Genomic DNA, 26,166 nt, shown 5'->3' on the forward strand with positions numbered 1-26,166 from the left:
GAGAACTTCCTGGCACGTGTCGTTTATGCACTTCTCCGGCTGGATTTGTTTTTCCCCCACAGAATCCTCACCAGAGTGTTCGTCGGATCTACTGGGCACAGACGAGCCGGGAAGTTTAAGCCGGAGCACTGACGTGGGGAGAGCGGGGCCTTGGACGTCCTGATCCGACGGGAAAACTTGGGGTGAGAACAAAATGCTTTCGGGAAGGCCAGGCCCCAGGACTGGCCGTCACCCAACAGTGGGGGAAGTGGCGAGGCGGCCTCCTGAGCAGTCGGGGGCTTGGAAGGACTGGTGGAGAGATCAGGGCACCAGGTGCACGTGGCCTGTTGGGGAGGCCGTGTTCTGCAATGAACTTCGGACTAGAGACAGCTCTGCGAGTCAGGGAAAGAGCAGCCTTCCCGGCTGACCCGGCACTTGCACTTACGGTTCTTTAAAAAAGCGGTTTAATTAGAACAGATTCAAGGTGGTTGTAGGAAAACCTCCAGGGTACACACCGAACCACGGTCCTCTTTCTAGATCCTCCGGTGTCTATGTCTGGGGCAGGGTGCCGTGGTGTCGGGGTCCCTCCTGCCTACCCTGGGGAGGAGCGCCCTGTTTGACTTAGACGCAGGCGGTGGCACGAGACGGCCACTCGGTCACACAGGCGGGGAGACGTGCAGGCCAGACCGCGCCCCGCTGGCTCCAAGCCCCGAGCAGCTCTGTGCCCGTCGGGGCTGAGCGGCTTGTCTCTGAGGAGGAGGGACACCGGGCTTAGCAAGCGCCCCCCTCTGCCAGCACACTCGGGGGCGAGCCTGCGGAGCAGCATCCCCAGACCCGGGCCCCGAGGCCCGCCTCTCCACCACCTGGGATGTGGCCTGGAGCAGAACCGACACCCTTTGGAGGTCGGGGGTGCGGGGACCTGGCTGACTGGTCTCTGTACCCCCGACGCATACAGTAGATGCTCAGTTAATGCCATTGTCAGGACATTGGTGAATCTGTCTCTAGATTCCCTTGTCAGAGACGCATAAATACGGGCCAGCTCTGTGCAGGAGAAACAGAAAAGCACCCGTGTCCTCCCATCGGGTTTAGGGCCCGCCCCAGGCCTGGATGACCTCGTCTTTCTGTAGCTTAACATCCTCGAATGTGCCATTTCCAGGCAAGGTCACATTCCGAGGCTCAGGGGACGTGAACTCTGAGGGACCCTCTTGACTCTGGCTCCGAGTCTGACGGACCCCCTGCATTTCTCTCAGTTGCCCCCTGATACACTCCCGTCTGAGGTTTGCTTCTGGAGCCCCAGGGCTGACGCACAAACAGAGCTGTGGGGGGAGAGGCTGGGGCTCATCCTGGGGCGAAGCAGCGAGTGGCATCTGGAGTGGCACCTACAGGCCCAAGACTGGCTGCCCGTGGGACAGGCATCTGGGGGAGCCAGAGGTGGGGGGGTGCTCTGTGGGGACAGGTTTGGAGGAAGGAGAGGCACCAGGTGGTGCTGAGCATGCTCGAGGACACGTCCTGGGGCCCAGGGGTCATTGCAGGAGGCTGGGCCTGGTCCCCAATCCAGTGCCAGGGTGAGGGACACAGAGGGCACCCCAAGAGTATGCCGTGCACCCCACATGCAGGGGCTGCCTAGGAGGGTGGAAGCTGGTTCCATTGTCCAAGGAACCTAGGCTATGGTGCTGACCCCGAGGCCGGACCCCTAAGCCTAGGTCAGAACCGGGAGTGGCCAGTCCGGGGGGACATGGCCAGAGAAGAGCAGAGGAGGGGTGGGGGCCAGTGTGGGATGCCATAGGTGAAGGCTTGGGCAAGTTCCGGGGGGGGGGCGATGCACAAGGATGCCCCTAGGATCTCGTGCCCCCTCTCCCAGGTTTCCAGCACCATCCGAAAGGGAAGCAGGTAGGCACCACCTGCTTGCAGCCCCTTCCCCAGCCCCGGGCCACGGCAGCTGCACTCTCCAGGGTCTGACCCCCCAGGGGGAGTGGGAAACGGCTCCTGGACATACTTGTGGGGAGAGGGCCGTGTTTCGGGTACTGACAATGTCCGAGACGCAAAGCCTCTGTTGCTTTGAACTAGAGAAGGCACCCTGGGCGCCTCTCGAGGCCAGGCCCTCCCAGACCGTGGGATGTGATTCATCTGAGGCCGGTGTCAGCGTCCCGGGTCCCCCCGGGTGGGGTGGGGCGTCTCCCTCGGAGCCCCTGCTCAGCGCCTGTGGCCTCCACCCTCCCCGGGAGTGTTCCTAGATGTATTGGGGGAAGTGGGAGTGGCTCCTTCCTTCTGTGAACCTGCGCACAGCTCTTGGAAGGGCTCCAGGGCTTGAAAAGGACGTCTCGGTGAGTCAGGGGTGAATGGGGGAGGGTGACCCAGGTCCTCGGGGACCGAGCGAGTCCACTGCCCACCAGATAGCTCTGTGTCCTCCTCCCCAGGTGTGCACACACGTGCACGTGCACACTCACTCACATGAAGAGGCAAACACACACGTGTAAGGGCACACCTGGGAATGTCAGGGGCAGCTGGGGGAGGAGAGATGGGGCCAGGCAGCCGGGGGCCTCCAGGCCTCACCCCTCCTTGACCCTGGGGTCAGCCTGGCTTTGGGTTTGGAGGTGAAGAGGGACAGAGACGGGGCAGGAGAGCCCAGATCTGAGCTGAGCTGGCCCAAGGGACCAGGCTGTGGGCGGCCTCCTAGCCTTACCTCCCGGCAGGGGCCCGGGCAAGCCCAGCACTTCCGAGCCCTTCTCTGCGGGCAGGAGCGGGACGGCCTTCCTGGCCGGTGGGAGAGAACCTGCCCTGCCGGGACTGGCCTCCACAGGCTCCTTTAGAGCCCCAAGAGGATGCATCCCCCCTCTTTTGGGAATGTGCTTTCATCGAGAAAGTGGTATTTCCAGGCTGGCCTTGGAGGCCCCCCTCTGAGTCCCCAAGACCTTGCTCTGTCCTCTCTGAGCTTCTTTCAGGACCCAGCTGGAAGCCCCGCCCCAGGTGCTGGGGCGACAGGGAGGCCACCAGCCACCCCGGGGTCTATGCCAACATGCACTACCTGTGGGGAGGCGGGCCCCAGCTGGAATTTACAAAGCACCGTGAGACCACAGCCTGGAACCCTCGCGGTCCTGGGAGCTGTGAACTTTATTGACTTTGCCCAACGTTCTGAAAATCCCTGCTAACAGAATATTCCAGTGAGGGAGCTGTTGTTAACCGCAAGCAAATGCTAGAACCAGCTGCAGAGGGGTCCGGGGGTGAGCCTGTCCAGCCAGGGAAGGCTCCGGCCCTGCCTGGAGAAGCAGGTGGGCCTCGGGCTGACCCAGGTGTGCATCCCCACCCTGACCACTCTTCAGTCGGTGGCTGACCTGCCCGAGCCTCAGGTCCTGACCTACCAAAGGGGGTGGCCCACTGACCTAGTGCCGCAGAGGCGGTTGGTGAGAGCTTCCATGCACGTACACAGAGCACTGAGCACCGACAGGGCGAGCCGTCCGCAGACTTCGCCGTCATTGCCATCATGGCCAGCCCCTCACCCTGTCCGCCCTGGCCGGGCTGTGCAGCACCGCGGAGCGTCCTGAGGAGGGGCGTGTCCAGGGCACCGTGGAGCAGGGGCGTCTGGCTTTTGCTGAGCGTCCACCTTCACCCTCAGACCAGCCTCATGGCGTCTGCGTGGCTAACCCCCCCTTGCGGCTGGTGAAGGGCGGGGCATGAGCTTGTCGGGGGTCTTTCTGCCCTTTGCACTGGACGGATTTGGGCAGCACCCTGTCTTCTAGGACGTGCTGTGTGAGAGGGGCTGAAACGAACTCTGGAGCCAGGAGCAAGTGTGGGGTGCAGGCTGGCTCCCTGGTGGGAAGCCCCAGGGCAGGCACGGAGGACACGGGTCTCGTGGTCAGTGATGAGGCGTGAGAGGTGTGTTGGGGTGCACAGGGTCGCTCTAACCCCAGGTAGGGGAAAACGAGGAGGTGGGTGCGGGAGGGCTTCCTGGAGGTGGTGGTATCCAAACCAATGTAAGGTGAGCCAGACTTATCAGGGAGTAAAGAGGAAAGAGCACCCAAGGGCAGCAGGAACCGCAGGGGCAGAAGAAAATGACCTTGAGTCACCTTAGGCCCCTCTCGAGTGCAGGTGACTGCCTGACTTCCTCCTTTCCACCCGTTTCCTGTTAGCTGCCTATTTTTACTTGTCTTGATTCCCGGTCTGGATGGGTTCAGACCGTTCTCGCCTCTGTCCCGCCCCAGTACCCAGCGGCCAGCCAACCGACCCGTCGGACAGGCCTGGCTTCCCTGTTTCCTGTGGAAGTCACCTTCTGTCCCCATTGTCTCAGCCCGCCGGCCGTCTCGGGGCCTGGCGTCTGGACAGGTGCATGGTGTCTGCAGCTGGGGAAGTACCCTCAGCATTGTCTTAAACACAGGGTGCTCCAGAAATAGACAAGACCGTTGGCTTTCTCTTTGGTCATATTTACAAAGACTATGCCCAGTCGTACCGCGGGCGCTCCTGCCACCCCCTCCCCCACCCTACACTCAGGTGGCCGCTGCTCCCGTCCTGAACGCCCGACACTTTTCTCCACCAAGGTGCATTCTGTCCACGCTTGGTCCTTGCTAATGGGTGCCAGAGCCTGTGTTTTCCTGTGACCCTATTGTTTCACTCAACACAAGGTCAGTGAAACCCTGCTGTGCAGCTGGACCCTAACCAATGGGCAGTGGGACTTTATTCTCTTATTCAAATACTCCTTGTGCACCTATTAATTCGTGCCAGATGTAGGGCTAGGCCCTGGGAACTGACGTGCACAGCGCAAAGGGCCTGCCTGGGGTCCCCCAGCCTGCCAGCGCCGGGCTCGGTCCGTGTCGGGGCAGGTTCCACTCCAACCCCGTGCATCCTGCCCCCCTCCGCCCCAGAACTGTCAGGTATGACGGTCGCCTGCACACAGTAGACAATAAACGTTCACTATGCAGAACTGAACGTGGCCATTTAGGGGAGGGAAGTACTGTTACTTCCATTTTGCAAAGGACAAAATTTAGCATTGACTGCGTGGTGGTGAAGCCCGGCTGGACCTGAGAATCGCCGAGGATCCCCGTAAGACCACAGGGCCCGGGCCCGGCCCCACACACGCGGTCCTCCACCGCTCAGGGGGAGGGCCTGTCGGCCGTGTGGCCAGCGTGAAGGGTGGCCCCATGCACCCTTCAAAATCCTGTGAGATGCTGAGCTCGGAGATTACGCAGTCTCCCAGTGAACCCAGCGGGTAGAATTAACCAACATGTGGCTTCCTCTTATTTACGAATATTCTAAAGAGAAAACTATGGGGTTTTAGACACTTAGACACTTAGACACTTAGACAGTGGGGTTCTAGCTGCTTAGGGCCGCAGCGGGCTGTCTGGGCAGGCTAGAGGCGCTTGGTAAGGTGGCCCCGCCTGAGGCGTAGCTACAGTGACACCCAGCAGCCCCCGTGCCCTTTGCTGTGACACCGTCTCGCCGGATAATGGCTTGGGCTTCGCCTGCTGTGCAGCTGTTCTGTGTGCCACCTGTTGGAGCTGCACCCTGGCTCTCCTACGGCTCCCTGTCCTTCCCCACCCTAGGGCAGGGAAGAAGGGCCCAGCCCCAACTGCTGCAGTACCAGAAGCCATGTACTAGGGCACACATGTGCACACACATGCATGAAGCCAGAAGCTCATGAACCAGGGCACACGTGTGCACACACACATGCATGAAGCCAGAAGCCCATGAACCAGGGCACACGTGCACACACACACATGCACAAAGCCAGAAGCCATGCACCAGGGCACACGTGTACACACACGCACACACATGTGAAGCCAGAAGCCATGCACCGAGGCTCACATGTGCATGCACATACACACAAACACACACACAGCCTGCAGGATGCCCTCTTGAGATGTCCACAGGCCGGTCAAGGTCATCTGTCCCTCTGTGGCCCCTCTGCCCCCCCGCCTGGTCCTTCTGAGATCTTCCTATGAGCGAGGGCCTTCTCTGTGCTGGGCTCTGTGGCAGTGCCAGGGACCAAGCAGTGGCCGTCTCAGCTTCAGTCCCTATTCCGGAAACTGACAGACCAGCGGCAGGACAGAACAGGCCTCTAGAGGACGGTGTAGTCCATCCTGGGCTGGGGGTATGGGGGCCGTCACCTGTGGGGCCACAGAGGAGAGCCTGGACGCACGCCTGCCCCCGGCCCCAGGCCTGTGCTACCCAGCCTGCCTCCCGAGGGTGTCTCAGTCTGTGGCCTCCACACTCGGCACCCACTGCCCACCCAGACCCCTCGCGCCCCTTCCTGACGACCATAGAACTGGCATTCCATTTCCTGCCTCTGCCCTGAACCCCGGAGCAGCCTTCTCAAATACCTCTCTGGCCCCATTTCTTTCCTGGGCCAAGTCCTCAGCCACTTGCCACCATCCACAGGACAGATGCCAGCCTCCTGAGCCTGGCACCTGAGCCTTTCCCAACCTGGCCCCTGCCCCCTCTCCAGCTGTCTCTCTCCCTCCCCGAGGAGGCCCTGTTCCGGGGCCAGCGCAGAGCAGTGGGCTCCACGGACCTGTCTCACCCACTCCTCGGCTGCAGGGCCCACATACTCGCTCGTCGGGGTCTGCGCACACCCTGCAGTCCCCTCTGCCCGGCCTGCCGTGTTCTCCAGGTCCTCTCTCCCTGGAAGATGCCTCTTCACCTTCGTGGTGGGCCGCAGGGGTTTCTCATCTTGCCAGAGCCCCTCACCCTCCCCAGAACACTGCTCTGACTCCACTGTGCCCCTGCTTCCCTCTCCCCCCTGGGTACATGCTTGCTGCCCTGGGTGAGGGCCGGGGAAGGCTTGTATTTTATTCTCTGTGATCCCAGCTATCATCACATACAGTAGGTGCTCAATAAACATCCCAAGAGAAGCGAGGACGCTGCGGCGCAGGAGGCGAAGTGGCTTCCCAGCTCGTGACTTCAGACAGCTTGCATCTGGAAGTGTTCGTATCTGATTTCTGCGTAGTGAACGTGGTCTCATGACATGTTGGCCTCCTCACTTCCTGGAGAAAACTGTTTATTCAGACTCATGTTTTTCTTTGTTTACAGATATGTAAACTTTACCAAGAAAAGGCAAAGCCTGGCTTATATTTTCACATGCAAAGCCAGCTAGCCCTCAACTCAGGATTTTTGTGAGGAATAAATTATTTATATGTTTAAAAACCAGTTGTAGCACCGCAGCTCTGTGCTGATGGAGGAGACAAGCGGCTCGGATCCTTTCGGGAATCTTCATCTCTCAGGCCCAACATACATGGAGCAAGGAAAGAGGGAGAGAACTGCCCTGGATCCCAGCAGGACTAATTTATTCAAAAGAATAAATGGAAAACTTATACAAAAGAATATAGAAGAATTTCCATTTATACAAAAGAATAAATGGAAAAATACTGCATAGGCAAACATCTGGTGAAGAAAATGAAGGAAACCTGGAGAAATGGCACAGGCGGAGGCAGCCTGCCCTTTGGAAGCTGCGCCAAGGGGAAGCAGAAGGAGGTCCTCCACCTGCAACGGCGCGAGCAGGGCTTTCAGGAAACCTCGCTGGAGGCTGACCCAGCCTGGCAGGGGCGGCAAGAGGACACTCCCTGGGGCACTTGGGCCCTGGAGAAAGGACAAGAGCATAGCTGAGTCCCAAAGGCTTAGGGGAGAGATAAGAAGAAAAAGAAACAAGTTTGTGGTGCCGCATCAGAGGCCAGGACACGCCCTCCGCGGTCCTCACCCCGTGTGCTCCACGCCTTGAATTCTTTCTTTGTCTGGAGTTAAAATCCGGGCCCTGCTTCTTTCTGTTAGCGTTTTCTGACGTGCCCTTGACCTTCGTTTTGCTTCGAATCATCTGATGGAATTTTGTTTTAGGTCCTTTCCTTGTTACCAGCATCTCACTAGATTTTGTATTCAGGTCTGTTGTTCCACTGGAAGGTTTCACACATCTGCGTGAAAGTGTGTTCATCCTATATTGTAAAGTAAAAGCACAACACGTTCCAAAGCAGTCTGTTTAGTACCAGCTCACAGACGTAGGACTAAATCCCAAATGTGTGTGTGCGCACGTGCATGTGTGTGTATACAGCTGTTTATCAAAAACTTAACTGTTTGGGGCACCCGGGTGGCTCAGCGGTTGAGCATCTGCCTTCAGCTCGGGGCATGAGCCCGGGGTCCTGGGATCGAGTCTCGCATCTTGCAGTCTCGCAAGGAGCCTGCTTCTCCCTCTGCAAGGAGCCTGCTTCTCTCTCTGTGTGTCTCTCATGAATACATAAAATCTTTAAAAACAAACTTAACTGCTTATGCTGTGTGCTGTGCGGTTTTTTGCCTTTTGCTTATATGTATTTTTTCATGAACATGTGCCACACGCACACAAAGAACTACAGTTTTAAAAGGAAGAGTCAAATAATTTGCAACCAGCTTCTAAGGCAGGCGCCTTCGGCCCAGGGTGTGACCCTGGAGTCCCGGGATCAAGTCCTGCATCGGGCTCCCTAAATGGAGCCTGCTTCTCCCTCTGCCTGTGTCTGCCTCTCTCTCTCTCTCTCTCTCTGTCTTTCATAAATAAATAAATAAATAAATAAATAAATAAATAAATAAATAAATAAATTTAAAATAAATAAAATTAAATTAAAAGAATAATTTATCGAGGTGAAATTCCACAACGTAAAATTACCCTTCCCGAAGTCGACAGCTGGTCATTGTCTAGCACACTCACAACGGTGCACCCATCCCCCTATTTTTGCCTCTATTCTTTACGGCTCACGATTTTCATATCTATTTTCTCCTTTGCTTTTTACAGTAATCCTGAGAGTGAGACAGAGCAGCAAGGCTGTTCCTCAGCATGGGGGGTGCTTGCAGCGAGAGCCGCTGTGCAGCAGGCATGGCACCAGTGGGCTCTCCAGCCTGGCCCGCTGTCCCCTCCCTGACCCCAGCGTGGGGCAGGCTACGCCTTGTGCTGACGGTCTTGTCGGCCAGGTTCCACATGCTCCCCCTCTCCCTCACCGCACTGTCCGCCTCTAGGTGACCCTTATGCGGCTTTTCCCCCTGTGCCTTTGCTGGTTATCAGCACTCCTGTATCCCATCCCACCAGTGCTCTCTAGAGGATGGGGTGCTCCGCAAGTGCTGTGCACCTCTCTGCAGTGTGAGCCCTGGGACTCCCTGGGCAGCACAGAGTGGAGATGGAGCCAGAAGCCCCCTGCGGAGGCCCTCTGGCCCTTCTCTGGGATGATGGTGAGGCGCAGAGGAGCAGGACCTCCCGGCCCCATGCACGGCCAGAGCCAGGCCTGGACCCGTTTCTCCCTGGAGTTCCTTCCTCAAACCCACCCTTCCACCTCTGGGAGGAAAAGGGACGGGGCTCCTGCCTGAGCCTTGCTGGATCTTCCTGGCGGCTGCCAAGTGTTTACCTCCTCCAATCCTGACCACACCCCGCGTTATTTGAACAAACAGGAAATCGCCCAGGGCCCCACTGAGGAGCTTGGCTGCGCCAGGGCTCACACAGAAGCCAGGCTCCAGCCCAGGTGCCCGGAGCCCAGGGCTTTGCTGCCTCCCTGAGTGGCTTGTGCCTCCAGCCTGCTTCTGTGAGCCTCTCCTGCGGCGGGGGGAGACCACGGTGACTCCACTCTGCCCTGTGCTGAGGCCACCCACAATGAAAACACCACGGACAGCCTAATATGAGCAAAATCTGTCCTTCTTTTTTTTTTTTTTTAAGTCAGGGACTGTAACTCTACCTGACGCTCACTGATGAGATCCGTGGATGCCGGGAGGCCTCCAGACCTGCGTGAGAGCCCCCATGACCCACGCCCAATAAGTAACTTAGTAAGCCAGGCCCACCCCATCCCCCGTGTGATGTGACATTGCTCCGGTCCTCTGCTTCCCAGGCTGATGACGGATGCTTTACAGCATTACCAAGCATTTGAGGTTTTTAGAAAATGAATCCTAGATTATTAGAACTAGAGGGGTTCCTTTGGAATCGGTTCCCTCTTGGTTTTACAGAGGCATGTGCGGGGGTCCAGGGCGGGGAAGGGATGATGTGCGAGGTCAGGGCGCAGGCAGTGCGGGGCGGGGGAGGGGGGGCCCGCCTGTGGCTGGGCTGGGCCGGGGTCCCCCCAGCAGGGTCAGGCCAGGCCCGCAGCTCCTCCCCGCCCCTCGCAGGCTCCACCCCGCCGGGGTTCCTGCTGAAGGTCGCTCCACCTCCTGCTGGACAGGGCCAGCAAGGTTCACCGCGCAATTTATTAACCAGGAATGGATCTTTCTAGGCTTCCCCAGCAGCCTTTCCTGCGGTCCTCGCCCGGGACGCCGGAGGGCTTCCAGGAGGGCTTCCAGGAGGGCTTCCAGGAGGCCGCGGCAGCCGGGGCTCTCCACGCCCCATAGGGCGGGCCCGGGATCGCCGGGGGCAGGTGGCCTCCACGCCCTCCGCCCGGGAGGCTGGGCGCCCTCACCTGCCACCTGGGGACCCCGCCCCTTCCTCCCCCCGTTCCCTGGGGAGGGGGATGCCCGCGGGGGAACGGGGCGGGGGGGCTGCGCGCGCACACACCGCGCACGCGCCTGGACCCGCGGGCAGGTTCGGAAATGACGCCCTCCCGCCCGGCCCCGCGGCCGCCCTCAGGCCCCGCCCCCGCGAGGCCACGCCCCCAGGGATCGCCCCGCCCCCGCCAGGCAGCGTTCAGGCTCAGCAGGCCCCCGCCCCCGGAAGGCCACGCCCCCAGGGATCGTCCCGCCCTATCAGGCCGCGTTCAGGCTCGGCAGGCCCCGCCCCCTGCAGGCCCCGCCCCCTGCAGGCCCCGCCCCGCCCCGCGCTCGGCTCTGCGCGGACCCGGCGGCTGGCTGCGCGGCGCGCGGTGTTGGCCCAGGCGGCGCGGGGCCGGGGTCGCGGCCGGGGTCGGGTCGGGTCGGGTCGGGTCGGCGGCCCGAGGCGCCCGAGCGGGGTGCGCCCAGCGGGCCGGGCCGCCGAGCAGGCATGGCGGAGGCCGCGCCGCAGGCTCTGGCGCTGCCCTCGGGGCTGCTGGAGCTGTGCGCGCTGCTGGGCCCCTCCCGGGACAGCCTCCGCGGCCCCGAGCAGGTAAGGGCGGGCGGGGAAACTGAGGCGGGGCGGGGGCCGCCGCGAGCAGCCTGGGGAGGAGCGCGGGCTCCGGGGGCGCCGTCCAGGTGCGGCGTTAGGGACGCTCACCTGGGCGGGGCGGGGGCGCCTGGGGTCGCGGCCCCGACGGAGGGCTCCGTCCCTACCCCGGTTCCTCCCTGCGCGGCGGGCGCTGCTCCAGGCACGGTCGGCGTCCCGGGGTCTGGGGTGTGGGGTGTGGGGTGTGGGGTGTGCGGGCCCCTGGTACGCGCCCGGCGCTTGGCCGCTCTGCGATGAAACCTAGCGGTTTGTCTCCCTTGCAGAAAAAGCATCGCCCCCCCCCCCCCCCCCCCCCCGTGTCCTGGCGGCCAGAGTGACAAACCCTTTTCCCGGAAAGCAGCAGTTTGGGGCATTCTCATTTTCTGTGTTTCTTTCCTGTGCCCTCACTTTTTCTTGGTTCTGCACCCAGGCTTTTTTTTTTTTTTTTTTTTTTTAATTGGGTTGTGACTCTCTTTTTTCTCCTGGCCCGGGACGTCCATATAACTGTTTGTGGCATTTTTCTTTCGTTAGTGGCAATGCCCCGAGTACTCCAAGATTCCCGGCTCTGCCGCCTGGATAGTTGGGCAGGTCCTCTGGTCTGGACCACAGCAGGGAGAGGTGCAGGAAGGCACCTGAGTATTTGGGGCTGCAGCGTTGAAGGGTTGAGGTCATCAGGAGAAGCTACATGGTGCTAACATTAACTGGACAAATGTCTTTTAGTGTCTCAGTGGTCTCTGACTTTTCTTTTTTTTTAAGATTTTATTTATTTATTTGAGAGAAAGAGAGCTCACATGCAGGGGGGATGGGCCAGAGGGAGAAGCAGAAGCAGACTCTCCGATCAATAGGGAGCCAGAGACAAGGCTCCATCCCAGGACCCTGACCCCGGAACTCCGGGATCATGACCTGGACCCCGGGATCATGACCTGAGCCGAAGGCAGACACCTCACCGACTGAGCCATCCAGGTGCCCCATCTCCTTGACTTCAATACAAGGCCCATTTCAATGGTTTCTGCATTTCCCTCCCCCTTCCTTCCTCCCCAAGCCCCCATGGTGTCTGCATATCTTTTTGACCTCTGTCTCTCATCTACTGAGTTGTCTCCCTGCCTCTAGTTTGCCAAATGGCATTTCCTCCTTTTTCTTCTCATAGGAAATGACCTGGTTTCAGTTGCTTCTTGGGTGATTTCAACACATGTGTTGGTTGCCCCAACGAGAGACGTGTCCTGAGAGTAGGATGAATCAGCTGGAATGTGCACGGTGGTGCTTTCCCGACCCAAGCAGGCTGTGGCTTTCCCAGGCCAGGGGGGCAGTTTGCTACTCTGCATTCTGATGATTATCCTTTTTTTTCCCTGCATGCTGATTCAGTTAGGGGTTCCACAAAGGGTGGAGAGCAAATATTTGGAGTGGGAAAAAGGCGGCCTTACAAGATGGGTCCAACTTCCTGGAGTGAGCGTCCTTTAAGGGTGATGTTGACGTTACAGTTAACCAAACACATGACTTCACTTGGCTACTTTTACTGTATAGCAATTCTATTTCCAACATCCTAGGCTTTTTTTTTTTTTTTTTAATAACTTTTAAAATCACCATGTCTCTGTCCTTGAGGCATTTCTGCTTGGTGACGGGTGAAAACCCACCCAGAGGTATGAGAACCATCCTACTTAATGTTAGGGTGGTTAAGGCGTCCTAACTTTTCATCTCATTTCTTAGACTGGGTGGTTTTGTTTTGTGAGGACGGTGACAGAGACAGCTCTGTCCCCGTGTGAGCTTCTGTGCTTGGTTACATTTCCCTCCACTCTCTGGTTACCGTGGAGAGTAGGAGTGGGGTGTGGAAGGATCCGCCACCAACCCATCCGGGTGGTAGGAGAGCGCCAAGAGCACTGTCCATAGAGTAGGTCACTAGTGTGATTCTCGCGTGTGAAGGCGCATCGTAACGGTATTTAACAGGGAGCATCCTGGCTTTCACTTTCTAGAGCAGCACTGTCCACCAGAACTTTCTGAGTGATGGCGCCAGTGTTCGTCTGTGCCATCCAGTACAGCAGCCACTAGCCATGCGTGGCTACCAGCTGCTTGAAGCCAGTGGCTAGTGCTACTGTAGAACTGGCTTTTAAATTAAATTAAATTAAATTTATTTTAAATATTTTATTTATTTATTAGAGAAAGAGAGAACACACGGGCAGGGGGAGTGGGGTGAGGGGCAGAGGGAGAAGCAGACTCCTCACTGAGCAATGAGCTGGACGTGGGACTCGATCCCAGGACCCCAAGGTCATGACCTGAGCCGAAGGCAGACGCTTCACTGACTGAGCCACCCAGGTGCCCTGATTTCATTTAATTTTAATTAAATTCAATTTAAATAGCCACATGGCTATTACCTGTGCTGGACAGCACAGTTCTACAGCACTAAAAACAAACAAAAAACTATTGTTTTCTGTTTTATTTCACAAATGATGGCCTATCCTGTGTGAGTGCCACTCTACAACCTCACAGAAGTAAATCTGTGACATTATGAATTAGGGTGTTGTGTGTCTTACTTTTTTATTAGCTCTGGTTTTTTGGACTGAAATGGTTGTTACTGTGTAGGGGTTAGCAAGTCGGTGTCTGCGAGAGACGAGCAGGAACGACTCACGAGTCTGTGGAAACGGACCTTATCTTGCCCCGTAGGGGAGGAGGGGCAGTTGCAAACTGGAATCCAGGCCTGTGCTCTCAGGAATTTATTCTGGTTACACAGTCGGACATGTGCACTTATGTATGGCAGAGACTGCTTGCTGCTGCCTTTGCTCAGTGTGTGGGTGTGATGAAGAACTGAGAGCACACCAGCCACTCCTCCGTAGGGAGTGGGCCAGGTACACTACTCAGTCGTCCCCGTGTGGCACCGTACAGCTGCGACAAGGAAGTCAGCCACACCGTGGGCTTAAGTGGGGAAAGACACTAGTGGCACCGTTAAAAGAGGGTGATTGCATCAAAGGGGAAAAATCATATTGATAGAGAGATAAGAAAGGAAAAGACTGAATTTCACACTGTGTACGGGGTGTTAACCACCCTTTCACGGAATTGGGAGAACCTTTCCTTTCTGTTTTTTGTTTTTTTTTTTTTAAGATTTTATTTATTTATTCATAAGAGACACAGAGAGAGAGGCAGAGACACAGGCAGAGGGAGAAGCAGGCTCCATGCAGGGGGCCCGACGTGGAACTCGATCCCGGGACTCCAGGATCACACCCTGGGTTGAAGGCGGCGCTAAACCGCCAAGCCATCCGGGCTGTCCTCCTTTCTGTTCTTATTTCTTTTATTCTTCCTATAAGGTTGCTAGCTTTTAAACATGAGACTGTATGGCTTATCCGATCAGAAAAGACAAGGGTATAGGCTGAATCTTGGCCGTTTCGCTTTAAGTGGCTCCAGATAAGCGAGAGGTAGTTTATTCCTTAGCGTGGTGACGTATCCCTAGAGACTGTGCTCTGAGAGATCCCGGAGTAGATGAGCAGATAGATGAGCAGCATCCACCGAGAGCCATCTTCTGTGCTGAGCCAGGGCAGGTGGAGGTGGAAGGGGGTGCTCTAGGAGGTGAGGGGGGGTAGGTGGAGGGAGGTGGAGGACGGAGGTGCTCCAGGAGGTGAGGAGTCAGGAGCCTGATGGCCTGGCTGCAGGGGAGGAAAGTCCCCCTCCAGTGAGGGTGAAGATGAAGAAGTGGATCGGGGAGGGGACTGGGCACATGTCAGGCAAGGGACGGGCAGGGACCAGCACCACAGGGGAGAGCACCGCATTGGAACACGGCTGCTTGTGTCTGGAGAATGAGAGGGTCAGTCATGCATGGCTTTGGGGACACCCTGGCTTTGGAAGCAGGCTGGCCTGCTGCTCAGGTGTACAGTCCAGGTCGTCATCCTGCCTGTGCCACATGCACACGTGTGACATGTACATGGAATACACAGTAATAACGGTGACGTACGGAAAGACTCGGTTTTCATTCTGGTGGAGGGACAGATGGTCTGTGACCCTGGTTTGGGCCCATCCAGGGATCTGCGGGGGTCAAAAGCTGGTGCCAGGTGGCAAGAGCCACTATCTATCTATTGGGGCAGGTGACAAGGTCACGTGTGCTCTTTCAAAAGGGGATGCCCCCCCCGCCCCCACCCGTGTGAGCCTGGATGGAGGTGCAGGTGGGTACTCTGGGCCCAGCGGGAGGAGGCGATGTCATTCAGGGCAGACACCTCGAAGGATTAGCCCGTGGAGAATCTGTACCTGCTCTGAGCCACAGGTGGGGCTGGGGCTTGGTTTGGAAATGTGCAGATGGGGTGGCGGGAGCTGGGGGGGAGCTGCCTTTCAGAGGCCCTCCTGAGGCCAGTGGCCCTGCAGGGTGGGCTTGCAGATGGGAGTGAGGAGCAGGGGCCCGAGGGCCAGCTCTGGTGACCCGAGGGGCACTGTCTTTATCAGGGGAGCATGTGGGTGGAAAGCTCAGGTTTTAGGAAAATCAGCACGAACTTAATGTTTGAAGCTGCACGTTTAAAGGACCCACCTGAGTATGTCAGGTATGTAGGAGGCAGTTGGGTGTGGCCTGTCTGGGACTGGAAAGAGATCTGAGCTGGCAGCGGGACTCTGGGCACCGTCCCCAAGGGAGACACCACATGAGTGTCTGAGTGTTGAGACTGCCGGCCAGGCCAGGCACTTGAGGACGATGGGGCAGGGAGTCAGCACTTGGGGAGGGGAGAGCACAGCCTGCAAGGAGGGAGGTGTCTGTCCCGGCCACCTGGATGTCAGGGCGGAGGGACGGAGCAGAGGGGAGGTTGCTGGAAAGCGTGCCCAGCCTCCACGGGTGTCTTGTTTTATGTGAGGAAGGTGTGGACTTGCATACTTTCATGGGTATGTAGGTCCGAATTGCTGGGTTTTGATAGGAAGGTTTTAGAAAGGGTTTCTGTAACTCAAGACACGGATTCCTTTTGTGCCTGATACACAGAGATGCAAAAATCCAGTAATATGGATTTCCCGTGTTTGATCGTTGTTCCTCCTGGTATTAAACTTTTTTTTTCCAAATATAAAGAAATTGTTGCCTGAATTTAATTTATACAACATAGGGCCCCCGGGTGGCTCAGCAGTTGAGCATCTGCCTTTGGCTCAGGGAATGACCCTGGGGTCCCGGGATCAAGTCCCACATCAGGCTCCCCCCAGGGAGCCTGCCTCTCCCTCTGCCTGAGTCTCTGCCTCTCTGTGTCTCTCTGGTGAATCAATCAGCATAAAAATAAGCTTCTTGAGTTTAGAGGGTACTTCCTGCCGCAGTTCCTTGCAGGAATCCTCTCCAGGGTAGGAGGAGATCCCCTGGGGTCCCACGATTCCTCCTGAAGCTGTGATGCCCGCCCTTCCTTTCCAGCCAGCGACAATTCCATTTCTCCTGGTGACAACCGGGTCCTTCCTGATGCCGAGTCCCTCTGAGATCTTGGACTACCCCGTGCCCACCCGGCCCGGCCTCCTCCCCCCTTCCCATAGGCTCTCTGTCTACTGGGAGCTGACCGCCTGCCGCTGGGTCACAGCCTGGGGACCCCCCCTCCCCCCCCCCCCCCCCGGGAGCTTGGGATTGGCCACACTTCTGCTCCCCAGAATGAGCTCCCAGGCATCGCGGCCACACGGAGCGGAGGTCGGAGGCAGAGCCCTGCTCTTTCTATCCTTTGGGAGCGGGGAGTGAAAAGGCAAAAGGTCTTTTAAAAATCTGGCACCCAGTTAGAGTTTAAAAGCGTTCAGGCTGGACGACCCCGATGTGCAGGTCCTGGGGGACTGTCTGGTTGCGGGAGAAAGGGCGCGTGTCTCCTCTGCAGCCGGCAGTCCTCTCACCCTCCGTGTGTGTCCCCAGACCGCCTGTGACAAGACCCCTGGGCGAATGGCCCAGCTGGCATGGGGCGTGGGGCGGCAATCCGTCCACGCTGGGCTGCGCAGTACACGGGCCGCCCCACCAGCCCGTGACGGCCCGTGGGGCCTCCAGTGGGACGTCGGGGTTGGGCCCTCCACCCACGACCCCAGCCCCTGGGAGGGCGCCCGAGGTGGCGGTGTTGGCCGCTGGGGCCTAGCGGAGCCAGAGCCGGGTTGGAAGTCAAGGCGGCCCGTGGCCCGGGCTCTGACTGTCGCGTGGTGTGGCCCGGGGCGGCCGAAGAGCCAGTCCCTCGCCATGGTGTGACTCACCTGGGTGCACGGTCTCTGGGGCCCTGAGGCCACCTCCGTGGGGTCCTGACCGTGGGGGCCCCTGGCAGGTGCGGATCGGGCACCCGGGGGTGGGCGGAAGGGGAACACGCCGAGGCCGGGCTCGGATGGAGGTGTGGCGGAGTGAAGGCAAGCGCTGTGGGTGACCGTGTCCCTTTCTGCTTCAGGCCCAGCGGAAGGGGGTGGGCGGCCCTCCTCTCGAACCGGAGGTTCTGTCCGTGTTTGTGCCTCCCTTCGTCACTAAGGAGGACAGTCAGACGGCCAGCGCCCCCTGTGCCACCCTGAGCAAGACCAGGAGGCGCTCGTTCAGAAAGAAGAGGGACAAGCCCAAATCCGAGCCCTGGAAGGGCCTCCCTCCCGAAGATGTCACTGTCCCCAACGGCGTGGACCTGCTCGCCCTGCCTCAGCTCTGCTTCCCAGGTATCCTCTGCTCTGCTCTCCAGCCGCACCCACCGCACTTTCTAGAAACCAAGTCAGGAAAGTGTGACAGCCTGGGGGGCTGGTGTCCCCTCACAGCCTCGAGGTCTAGCCACGGGACTCGGTTCTCTTAATCCTGGGGGTTTGGGAGCTACAGGGTGTGTAGACCACATAGCACAGCCCCCCTGGTTTGGAAAACTGCATCCCAGACGAGGGGCTGTCGGGCTGGCCGGGCCTCGTGGTTCCTGGATGTGCTTCCCAAGGACCCTCACCCTCGACGTTCGGTCCCATCTGGCAGGTGGGTCAAGGTTAGCCTGCGGCATCTCCTGCGGAGCACACTTGGGCCCGGCTCCCCCACCGCACCCCAGGGCCCTGCAGCCCAGATTGGCCCGGTCCTGGCAGTGGCAGCCCTCGTGCTTTCCTTGTCCTTGAGAAGCGCCAGAGTGGCTGATGGCAAAACCCCTGCTTTCCCGTCCGGCATTCCCTGCCTGGGGATTCTGTTGGGAGTGGGGTCTGTCTCCTGGTCCTAGGTTACGACCCGGGGACAGTGGGACACCCTTGCACTGCCTCCCCCGGGCGCACCCCAAAGGGTTTGTCTGTGGTTGTCTCACGTTCCTTCCTGCAGAGCACAGAGGGCGGCGGAGGGATTGAGGGGCGCAGGGCCGATGGCACCTGGCCGTCCCCGTGCCCCGGCTGGCCGTGCAGGGACAGGTTCTCCAGGCCCTGGGGTGGCTCCCCCGGGCTCGGAGGTGGGTGCTACAGGCCGTGACGACATCTCCTCTTCTCTCTCTGTCCACAGGGGGCCTATGTGTGGCCTCCGAACCGAAGGAAGACTGTGTCCACTTTCTGGTGCTGACGGATGTCTGTGGGAACAGGACGTACGGCGTGGTTGCCCAGTACTACCGACCCCTGCACGTACGTGACTGCTGCGATTTCCCTCTGGAATTCATTTTAAGTATTTCTTACTATTTTTGCTTTTTTTTTTTTAAGATTTTATTTATTTGAGAGAGAGACAGAGAACGTGCATGAGTTGGGGGGAGGGACGGAGGCAGAGGGAGAAGCAGGCTCCCCGCTGAGCAGTGAGCCCGACGGAGGACTCGATCCCAGGACCCTGAGATCACAACCTGAGCCGAAGGCAGACGCTCAACCACTGACCCACGTAGGCGCCCCAGTATTTTTTATTTTTGCAGGGATGCACATCACACAACCACCACCATTGGAATCGTTTTAGCGTCGGGGTGCTCCATACACTCCCAGTGGGGTGTAGCCCCCACCACGTCTGGTCCAGAGGCGTGCGTCACCCTGAAAGTCTGGCCCCCCGGCCCCATTCGTCTGCCTTCTGCCCCCACTGATTGCCTGCGCTGGACGCCTGCTGCCAGCGGATCAGCCTGTGGGCGGCCTCGGTATCTGGCTGCCTCCGCTCCGTGGGCCGCATTCAGAGTTCGTCCTGTGGGGCAGCGGAGCCTCCGTCCTTATGGCCGGGTCGTACCGTGTGGTGTGTGTATGCGCTGGCTTGCCCACCCACGCATTCGCCGAGGGGCCCGGGGGGTTTCCGCCCCTCGCCTTCTGTGTGGGGTGACAGGCTTGGGCCTCTCGAGTGAGACTCGGCCCTCACCCGCCCGGGCAGGGCCAGGTGTGAGCTGGCCGGCCTCTGCGGAGCTCACAGAGCCCCTGCGCACCTTAAGAGGCGCCCACAGGGTTTCCAGAAGCAGAAAGGGCCCTGGTGCTTCGTCCGGGGACGTCTGTGAATCCACGGCGAGGGGAGGTGGCTGCCCGGACTTCCCTCCCCACTCTGCCGTCAGAGGCTGGGGCAGTTATCTTCACGGCTGTCACCCTGAGTGTCGGGGGGCATAAGGCGCAACTGGACGGGCTCTGACCCCTTGCATCTGTGGGGTGGCATGGACGCGCCTGACGGGCTTCAGAAATACGTGGGAGCCCAGCCTTCTGCTGACATCTGAGTGCACGACCTCGGGGTCTGGACCAGGGTCCCGGGGCAGGCGGTGCACAGCTCAGGGAGGCCCCCCTCGAGGCCGTGCAGTGGCGTTGACGGCCTGCCCGGCTGGGTTAGGTAGGGGTGGGAGACGAGGGGGAGCCGAGCCCCAGCCCTCCCTGGCAGGCACTTCCAGCAGCGACATGATGAGTGGCTGGATCATTCAGGAAGGTGCTCTGGGAGCTCGTCTGTGAAGCGACTGTTAAGAGAGGCGCTTACGTTAAATACATCCTATGGGGTTTACTCATGCCTGAGTGTTTTCGGGGCGCCCCGGGCCCCACATGCCGGCCTTCCCTCCCTCCCCGTGTGTCCAGTGACCACCCAGGCCCTGCCCCACGCTCCCGTCTTCCTGTGGACTGAGCTCCTCCTGGGGTGCAGACGGCACATGGCTGTCCCAGGCCAGCCGCCCACGTGTGTGCAGCCCAGTGCTGGGCGTGACCCTCCCGCAGGGTTTTCACCCACACGACAATGAGCGAGGTTGGGAGCTGTCAGTGTCACCCCCCTTGACAGATGAAGAGGCAGACGGTGGCACAGAGAGGACGGTGACCCGCCTGGGGGCCCCCAGCACACTGATTTGAGAGTAGTGGGTGTAGATTCAGCATTGGGGCGACACAGACGGCGTGCCCACCGCTTGCAGGGCCCTCCCCATACCTGCTTTGCACGACCCTCACGTCTGCAGCGTCCCCGTGTGACACTGTTCTTGCAGCTTCCCTCCCTGTTGAAAAACCCCGACAGCCCTGCACTGGGGCCAGACCGTGGCTCCCAGCAATGTGGCTTCTGGAATCCTGGCTCCACGTGCCTCCTCCAGCTGAGACACACACACACACACACACACACACACACACACACACACGCTCAGATGCTGCAGTTCTCTTCCCTCCTAAGCAGAGCCCGTGGCCCGTCTGCGTCTACCATGTTCTTACCGCGCGCCCCTTCCTGCCGGGGTGGCGAGCTGCTCCTGGGCTGGGACGCGTCTCAGCGTCTGCGCCACCTCACAGGTCACAGACAGCAGGCACTGTGGGGGGCCTGGCAGGGACACTGTGGAGGGCTGTCGGGGAGCAGGATGCTGGCCGGGCTCCTGCCCCCTCGCTGCTGCTGTGGTGCTCCCACCGCTGAGGGTCAAAGCGTGGGGACCGACGGGCGGGAGGTGACCCGGGCCTGTTGTTTCCTCTCCAGGACGAGTCCTGCTTCTACAACGGCAAGGCGCACTGGGAGCCGTCCTGGCCGACCGTGGGCGTGGCTGGCTGCTTTGTGCCCTTTGCGGTGTGCGTGGTCTCCAAGCTGCCCTATTACAACGCCCTCAAGGACTGCCTGTCCTGGTGAGCCTGGGGGCCCGGGGGGCGGGGGGCTGGCCCTGGCTTGGCCCAGATCCTTCCTGCAGCTGTAGCGTGTGGGGAGGTCGCCCGGCTCGAGAGGAGGAAGCCAAACTGTGGGAAGTAAAATTAGTAGGGAGGATGTTATGTTTGTCTGGTTCTTTTAACAAAGACGTCCACGAGAACGCACGCTCCTCCCGGCTAGCGGAGGCCGCCCCGGCCGTCGTTCCTGTTGGGTTCACGGACCGTTAACAAATCCTCTTTTTTTTTTGGGTGGAATCTTCAAGTGCCTTAATGCTGGTACTGAGCATTTTTTTAGCCTGAGCACGTTGAGAAGTTTTGAAAAATCCAGAGAGCATTGGGTCAAATGCGCTGGCCGGCCGCCTGCCGTCGGGGGTGATCGTGGCCTGTGGACATGGTCCATCCCCGGCCACACGCGCGCTGGCCGCCTTGTTTTCATTCTCACAAAATCATAGCCTCGGAATTCGCGGTGGTTTGCTTAAAGATAGAGGTGGTCAACAGAGGTTTCCCCATAATGTCATAATACCCACCAGCCACCCCTGGCAAGTCGCAGGCTTCTGCAAAGACTGTCATTTTGGTTCTCACACCGTGGTCAGTGGGGCGACGGGCAGGAATCCATCCCGGCCAGCCTCACGAGCTTCGGGACTCAGGTCCTAGCACCCCAGCGTTTGAGTTTTCACAACGTGGTGGGTCCTTGCACGTAGTTTGGGTCTCGCCTGCATTTCACCCCCACAGAGAGGGACCCCCTCGTGGAGCAGAACAGAGCGCCGCTCGCTCAGGCTCCTTCCAGGACCTCCTGAGTGGGGCGTATGCGCCTTCGTTAATGGGCGCGGGCAGCAATGGAAGGAGAAATTAGGGCAGGGTCCTTTTTTATTAATTTGCTGATCATCTTCAGCACTTGAAGGTAGATGGCTTTTCCAGCCACCTTCAGTGTGCGCTTCCGGGAAGCGGGGATGGCGATCCCACCCTTCCTCCGGGGGGCAGGTTCGGGCAGCCACTGCTGTACCTTCCTGGCTTTCGTTATGTGTGTTCATTCAGCAGGGGACCTTCGCGGTGTCACTGGCAGCAGATACTGCCCTCCTGAACACTGAGGCAAACCTGCATTTGCCTTGAAATATGCATCCAGTGTCCATGCTTCTCGAGGTCGGCTCTCGATGGTCGTTGCTGAACGACCGGAACTATAAAATATGGAGAAAAACAAGTGACAGAAATCCAAAAGGCAGTTTATAAACACGGATTCATAGATTTTTAAATCTGTTTTTCTGCTGCGATGGTAGCGGGTCAACTGTGCCTCTGTGTGGACCGAAATTGGGAGAGACTACCTGGTGGTGTCTGGGGAATTAGGTTATGGAAAGTCTTTCTTTTTTGTTTTTTGTTTTTTTTTCTTTAATTTGATACTGTTACTTTTATAGTAAATAAACTATGGAGAAACATTGAATTATCTCCAAATCATGACGCTGACTCCACGAAGAGCTATTATTTTTAAAGATGTGTTTATTATTTTGAGAGAGAGAGCATAAGGAGGAGGGGCAGAAGGAGAGGGAGAGAGAATCTCAGGTGGTCTCCACGCTGAGCTGGGAGCTCGATCTCATGACCCTGAGGTCATGACCTGTGCCGAAATCCAGAGTCGGACGCTTAACCTAGTGCACCACCCTGGGCGCCCCGACTTACTCCAGGAAGAGCTATGATTTGTTACTTAGAGTAAGAACGTAAGTGCAGGTCCTGCTGTGGTGGGCGAGGCCGGGTCCGCCCCAGGGCCCCGCAGCGGGGTGTCCGGGGCACTTGGCTGAATTTTGCTGAATATAGATACCACATCACCATCACTGCTGTTAAGATAGAGAACACTGTCACCACCCCCAAGGTTCCCTCAAGGTGCCCTGTGCTCGCTTCCCAGCCCCACTGCCCCTGGGTGCCGCTGGTCTGTCATACGTTTATTTAATTTTTAAGATTTTATTTATTTATTCATGGGAGACAGAGAGAGAGGCAGAGACATAGAGGGAGAAGCAGGCTCCCCGCAGGACTCGATCCCGGGACCCCGGGGTCACGCCCTGAGTCAAAGGCAGATGCTCAACCACTGAGCCCCCCAGGTGTCCCACTGTTCTGCATTTAAATCACATGCAGCAGGCAGCCTGGGTGGCTCAGCGGTTCAACGCCTGCCTTCCGCCCAGGGTGCAATCCTGGAGACCCGGGATCGAGTCCCACGTCGGGCTCCCTGCATGGAGCCTGCTGCTCCCTCTGCCTGTGTCTCTGCCTGTGTCTCTGTCTCTCTCATGAATAAATAAATAAAATCTCTTAAAAAATAAAATAAATAGATAAATCACGTGCAGCAGTGCCTGGAACAGCGTGGTTTGAACTGTGCGGGTGCCACGTACACATGGATTTTCTTCGACAAATGCAATGGTCCTGTAAATGTATTTTCTCTTCCTTAGGATTTCCTCAAAGGCCTTTTCTTTTCTCTGGCTTACATTATTGTAAGAATATAGCGTGTGGGGACCCCTGAGATGTTTACTCCCTGCTGAGGTACGACACATGCAGAAAACAGCAGGAATCCCAGCCGTGTGACCAGCCCCCAACCCCCGAGCCCCCCGACCACCCCCAACCTGGGCAGCCCCGCCCTGCCCCCTGACGGCCCTGGAGCTGCTGCCTCCCGCACACACTCCAGCTTGGATTAGAAATGCCGAGGATGACAAACGGATGCTCACACTTATTTTCTGATTTGATTTTTTTTTTTAATTTTAGCTTATTGACTCATCTGAAGCTCTGTAAAGATTTTGAAGTTGACAATCACATAAAAGATTTTGCTGCAAAACTGTCTTTGATACCTAGCCCACCGCCTGGACCGCTTCATTTGGTAAATAAATCTGGACTTTTTTGTCTTGTGTTTGCAAATAGTAAGAGTATCATGACGACGATGGTTCTAACGTCTTATGCTCTCTCTTACGTTCTAGTATGTTTAAGTTATGCTTCTCAAGGTCCTTACAGAGTCATCTGTTTCTAACCGGGAGTTTGCCGGGCGGCCCGTGATAAATGCCGCGGAGCTGGTGGTGGGCCGGCCCCCTTAGCGCCTAAGACACGGGTTCATTACTCGCTCTGCAGAAAACCCAGAGAATTTACTTAAATTATGAATTTCCCTTTGGTTTATCAGTCTGGAATATTGGGTATTGTATTAAATGTGTTCATGTTTTGTCCTGTCCAGGGTGATTCATGAAAAGTACCTGGCTTCGTATTTTTTCTGTTCTTCTTTTTTTTTTAAGATTTTATTTATTTATTCAGGAGAGACACAGAGAGAGAGAGAGGCAGAGACACAGGCAGAGGGAGAAGCAGGCTCCATGCAGGGAGCCCGATGTGGGACTCGATCCCGGGTCTCCAGGATCACGCCCTGGGCCGAAGGTGGCGCTAAACTGCTGAGCCACCCGGGCTGCCCTGTTTTGTTGTTTTCCCCGGTGCCACTGTGTTGAACGCGTGGCCAGACGCTTCCGCGGATCTGGGTTCCCTGGCACGTGCGTCCTGACACGTTGCTGGCTCTTTCATCCCCCCAGGGTTTTAGGCAAGGACGGTGGGAGGAAGGCGGCCCACGTTCCCCTTTGGGCGAGTAACAGGCCGGACGGCTGAGCCGTGACGACACCTGTCTGGCTCAGCGTTTTCCAGACTGACGCAACCACCGGGCTCTTCCTTGTTCTGCAACAGGCACCCGTCAAATTATTATAAATGTCCACCCTGTGCCAGGCAGTCCCTCCTGGGAGATCATAGAGATCTGGGTTCTCTACGTGTGGATTACTATTCACAGTTGGAAAATTAATTTTATTTCCCAGGAGACGTGTGATTACGAACTTTCTATGTATATACACATATATTTAAAGATGTTATTTATTTATTCATGAGAGACATAGGGAAAGAGAGAGGCAGAGACACAGGCAGAGGGAGAAGCAGGCTCCATGCAGGGAGCCCGACGTGGGACTCGATCCCGGGTTTCCAGGATCACGCCCTGGGCCGAAGGTGGCGCTAAACCGCTGAGCCACCCGGGCTGCCCCAAAATGTATATTTTTAATAATCAGCCTACAGTCTATGGGGTGAGGACTCCTGCCACGTGCATTCCAGGCCAGGAGACAGAGCAGGTTGGCCGGGTACCTCGGTTCCACCCCCAGAACCTTTGCAGGGACATTTATCCAGTACTTGTTTTGTGCGAGGCCCTCATCTTTATTATGTGGATAATTGGTATTTTTTTTATGGTTCAGCAGAGTCATCAAAGCGTACGTTCTTGCCGTGTTCACTCTGCAAGTATAAGGACCAGCTAAGCAGTGAACCGGAGGGAGTTCAGGACAGTTTGAGGGTCAACCGTGTGTGTTATGGTTCTGCCTTCGAACATGAGTAATGCGTGCATGGTCCCTGACCAATTTTCTGTGCCTTAGAATCCTGGATTCATCAATATTTGGTTCTTCCACTCTGACCACCCCGCGGGAAGGTTTATGGGAGTCGTTCTGGGCGCCTCTTCTCTTCACGCCTGCATTCAATCCATCATTCACCCGTGACCACCCAGCTCCCGGCGTGTCTCAGGTGCCCACGGCCACGGCCGCCATCCCACTCCGGGCCATGGCGTCTCCCACCTGCACGGTTGAGGAGCCGCTGGTCTGTCCACGTCCACTCTTCACCCTTCATTCAGTTCGTCCTTTGCACAGTGGCGGCAAAGACTGTTAAAATCTATACACTGGACTCTCCTTTTGTGCTTAGAACCAACAGTGGCTTCTTGCTGTGTACCTGCAGCCCGTCCTACGGCCCTGGCCCGAGTCACTGTCCTGCTCTGTGTTCTCACCCCCTAGCTTGCTCTTGTCCAGCCTCACTGGGTTTCCCTCAGTCCCTCACTGATGTTGTCCCAGGGCCCTTGCACGTGCTGTTCCTAGAAGTCAGGTTCTTGGGGACGGCCTCTGAGTGACCTCCCATCCCGCCTCTCTCTGTGCCCATTGCCCTTCCTGCAGAGCCCAGCACGGTCTGCAGTTGGGGTTTGCACACGTTTGTGTTTTGTTCAACATCCATCTTCTCCATCAGCCTCCAAGCTGCATGAGGGCAGAGGCCCCGTTCAGAGCTGGATATCCGGGGCCATTACCACGGCCGCCCTGCACTTGCTGCTCCGACAGCCGTGAATGAGTGAACGGATGGGCCGTGTTTCCCTAGCCCGTCGTGTTCACAGAGTGGGGCCTGCGGCTTGGTTCTCGTGCGTTTGTCCGAGGGAGCCGAGCCTGGGTCAG

General features: G+C 57.9%; 1 protein-coding gene and 1 long non-coding RNA gene across 5 annotated transcripts in view; both read left to right on the forward strand.

Moving 5' to 3' along the window:
• The first annotated feature begins 215 nt into the window (after nucleotides 1-215).
• On the forward strand, nucleotides 216-8,216 carry LOC144283395 (uncharacterized). The gene is made up of 2 exons (XR_013351961.1): nucleotides 216-2,303; nucleotides 6,794-8,216. It is a non-coding gene; the product is annotated as an uncharacterized LOC144283395 (long non-coding RNA).
• A 2,604-nt stretch (nucleotides 8,217-10,820) lies between these two features.
• DENND3 (DENN domain containing 3) overlaps nucleotides 10,821-26,166 on the forward strand; it is a 50,095-nt gene continuing 34,749 nt past the window's right edge. For all 4 annotated transcript variants that reach the window (XR_013351962.1, XM_077847427.1, XM_077847428.1 and 1 more), the window contains exons 1-5: nucleotides 10,821-10,978; nucleotides 17,350-17,602; nucleotides 18,399-18,514; nucleotides 20,766-20,908; nucleotides 23,663-23,774. Coding sequence is in view for 3 of the 4 variants with exons in the window: in XM_077847427.1 (XP_077703553.1) it covers nucleotides 10,877-10,978; nucleotides 17,350-17,602; nucleotides 18,399-18,514; nucleotides 20,766-20,908; nucleotides 23,663-23,774 (726 nt within the window). In the remaining variant the exon portion in view is untranslated. The remainder of the gene's footprint in view (nucleotides 10,979-17,349; nucleotides 17,603-18,398; nucleotides 18,515-20,765; nucleotides 20,909-23,662; nucleotides 23,775-26,166) is intronic.

This window comes from Canis aureus, chromosome 14 (genome assembly GCF_053574225.1).
Source record: "Canis aureus isolate CA01 chromosome 14, VMU_Caureus_v.1.0, whole genome shotgun sequence".
NCBI classification, from domain to species: domain Eukaryota; kingdom Metazoa; phylum Chordata; class Mammalia; order Carnivora; family Canidae; genus Canis; species Canis aureus.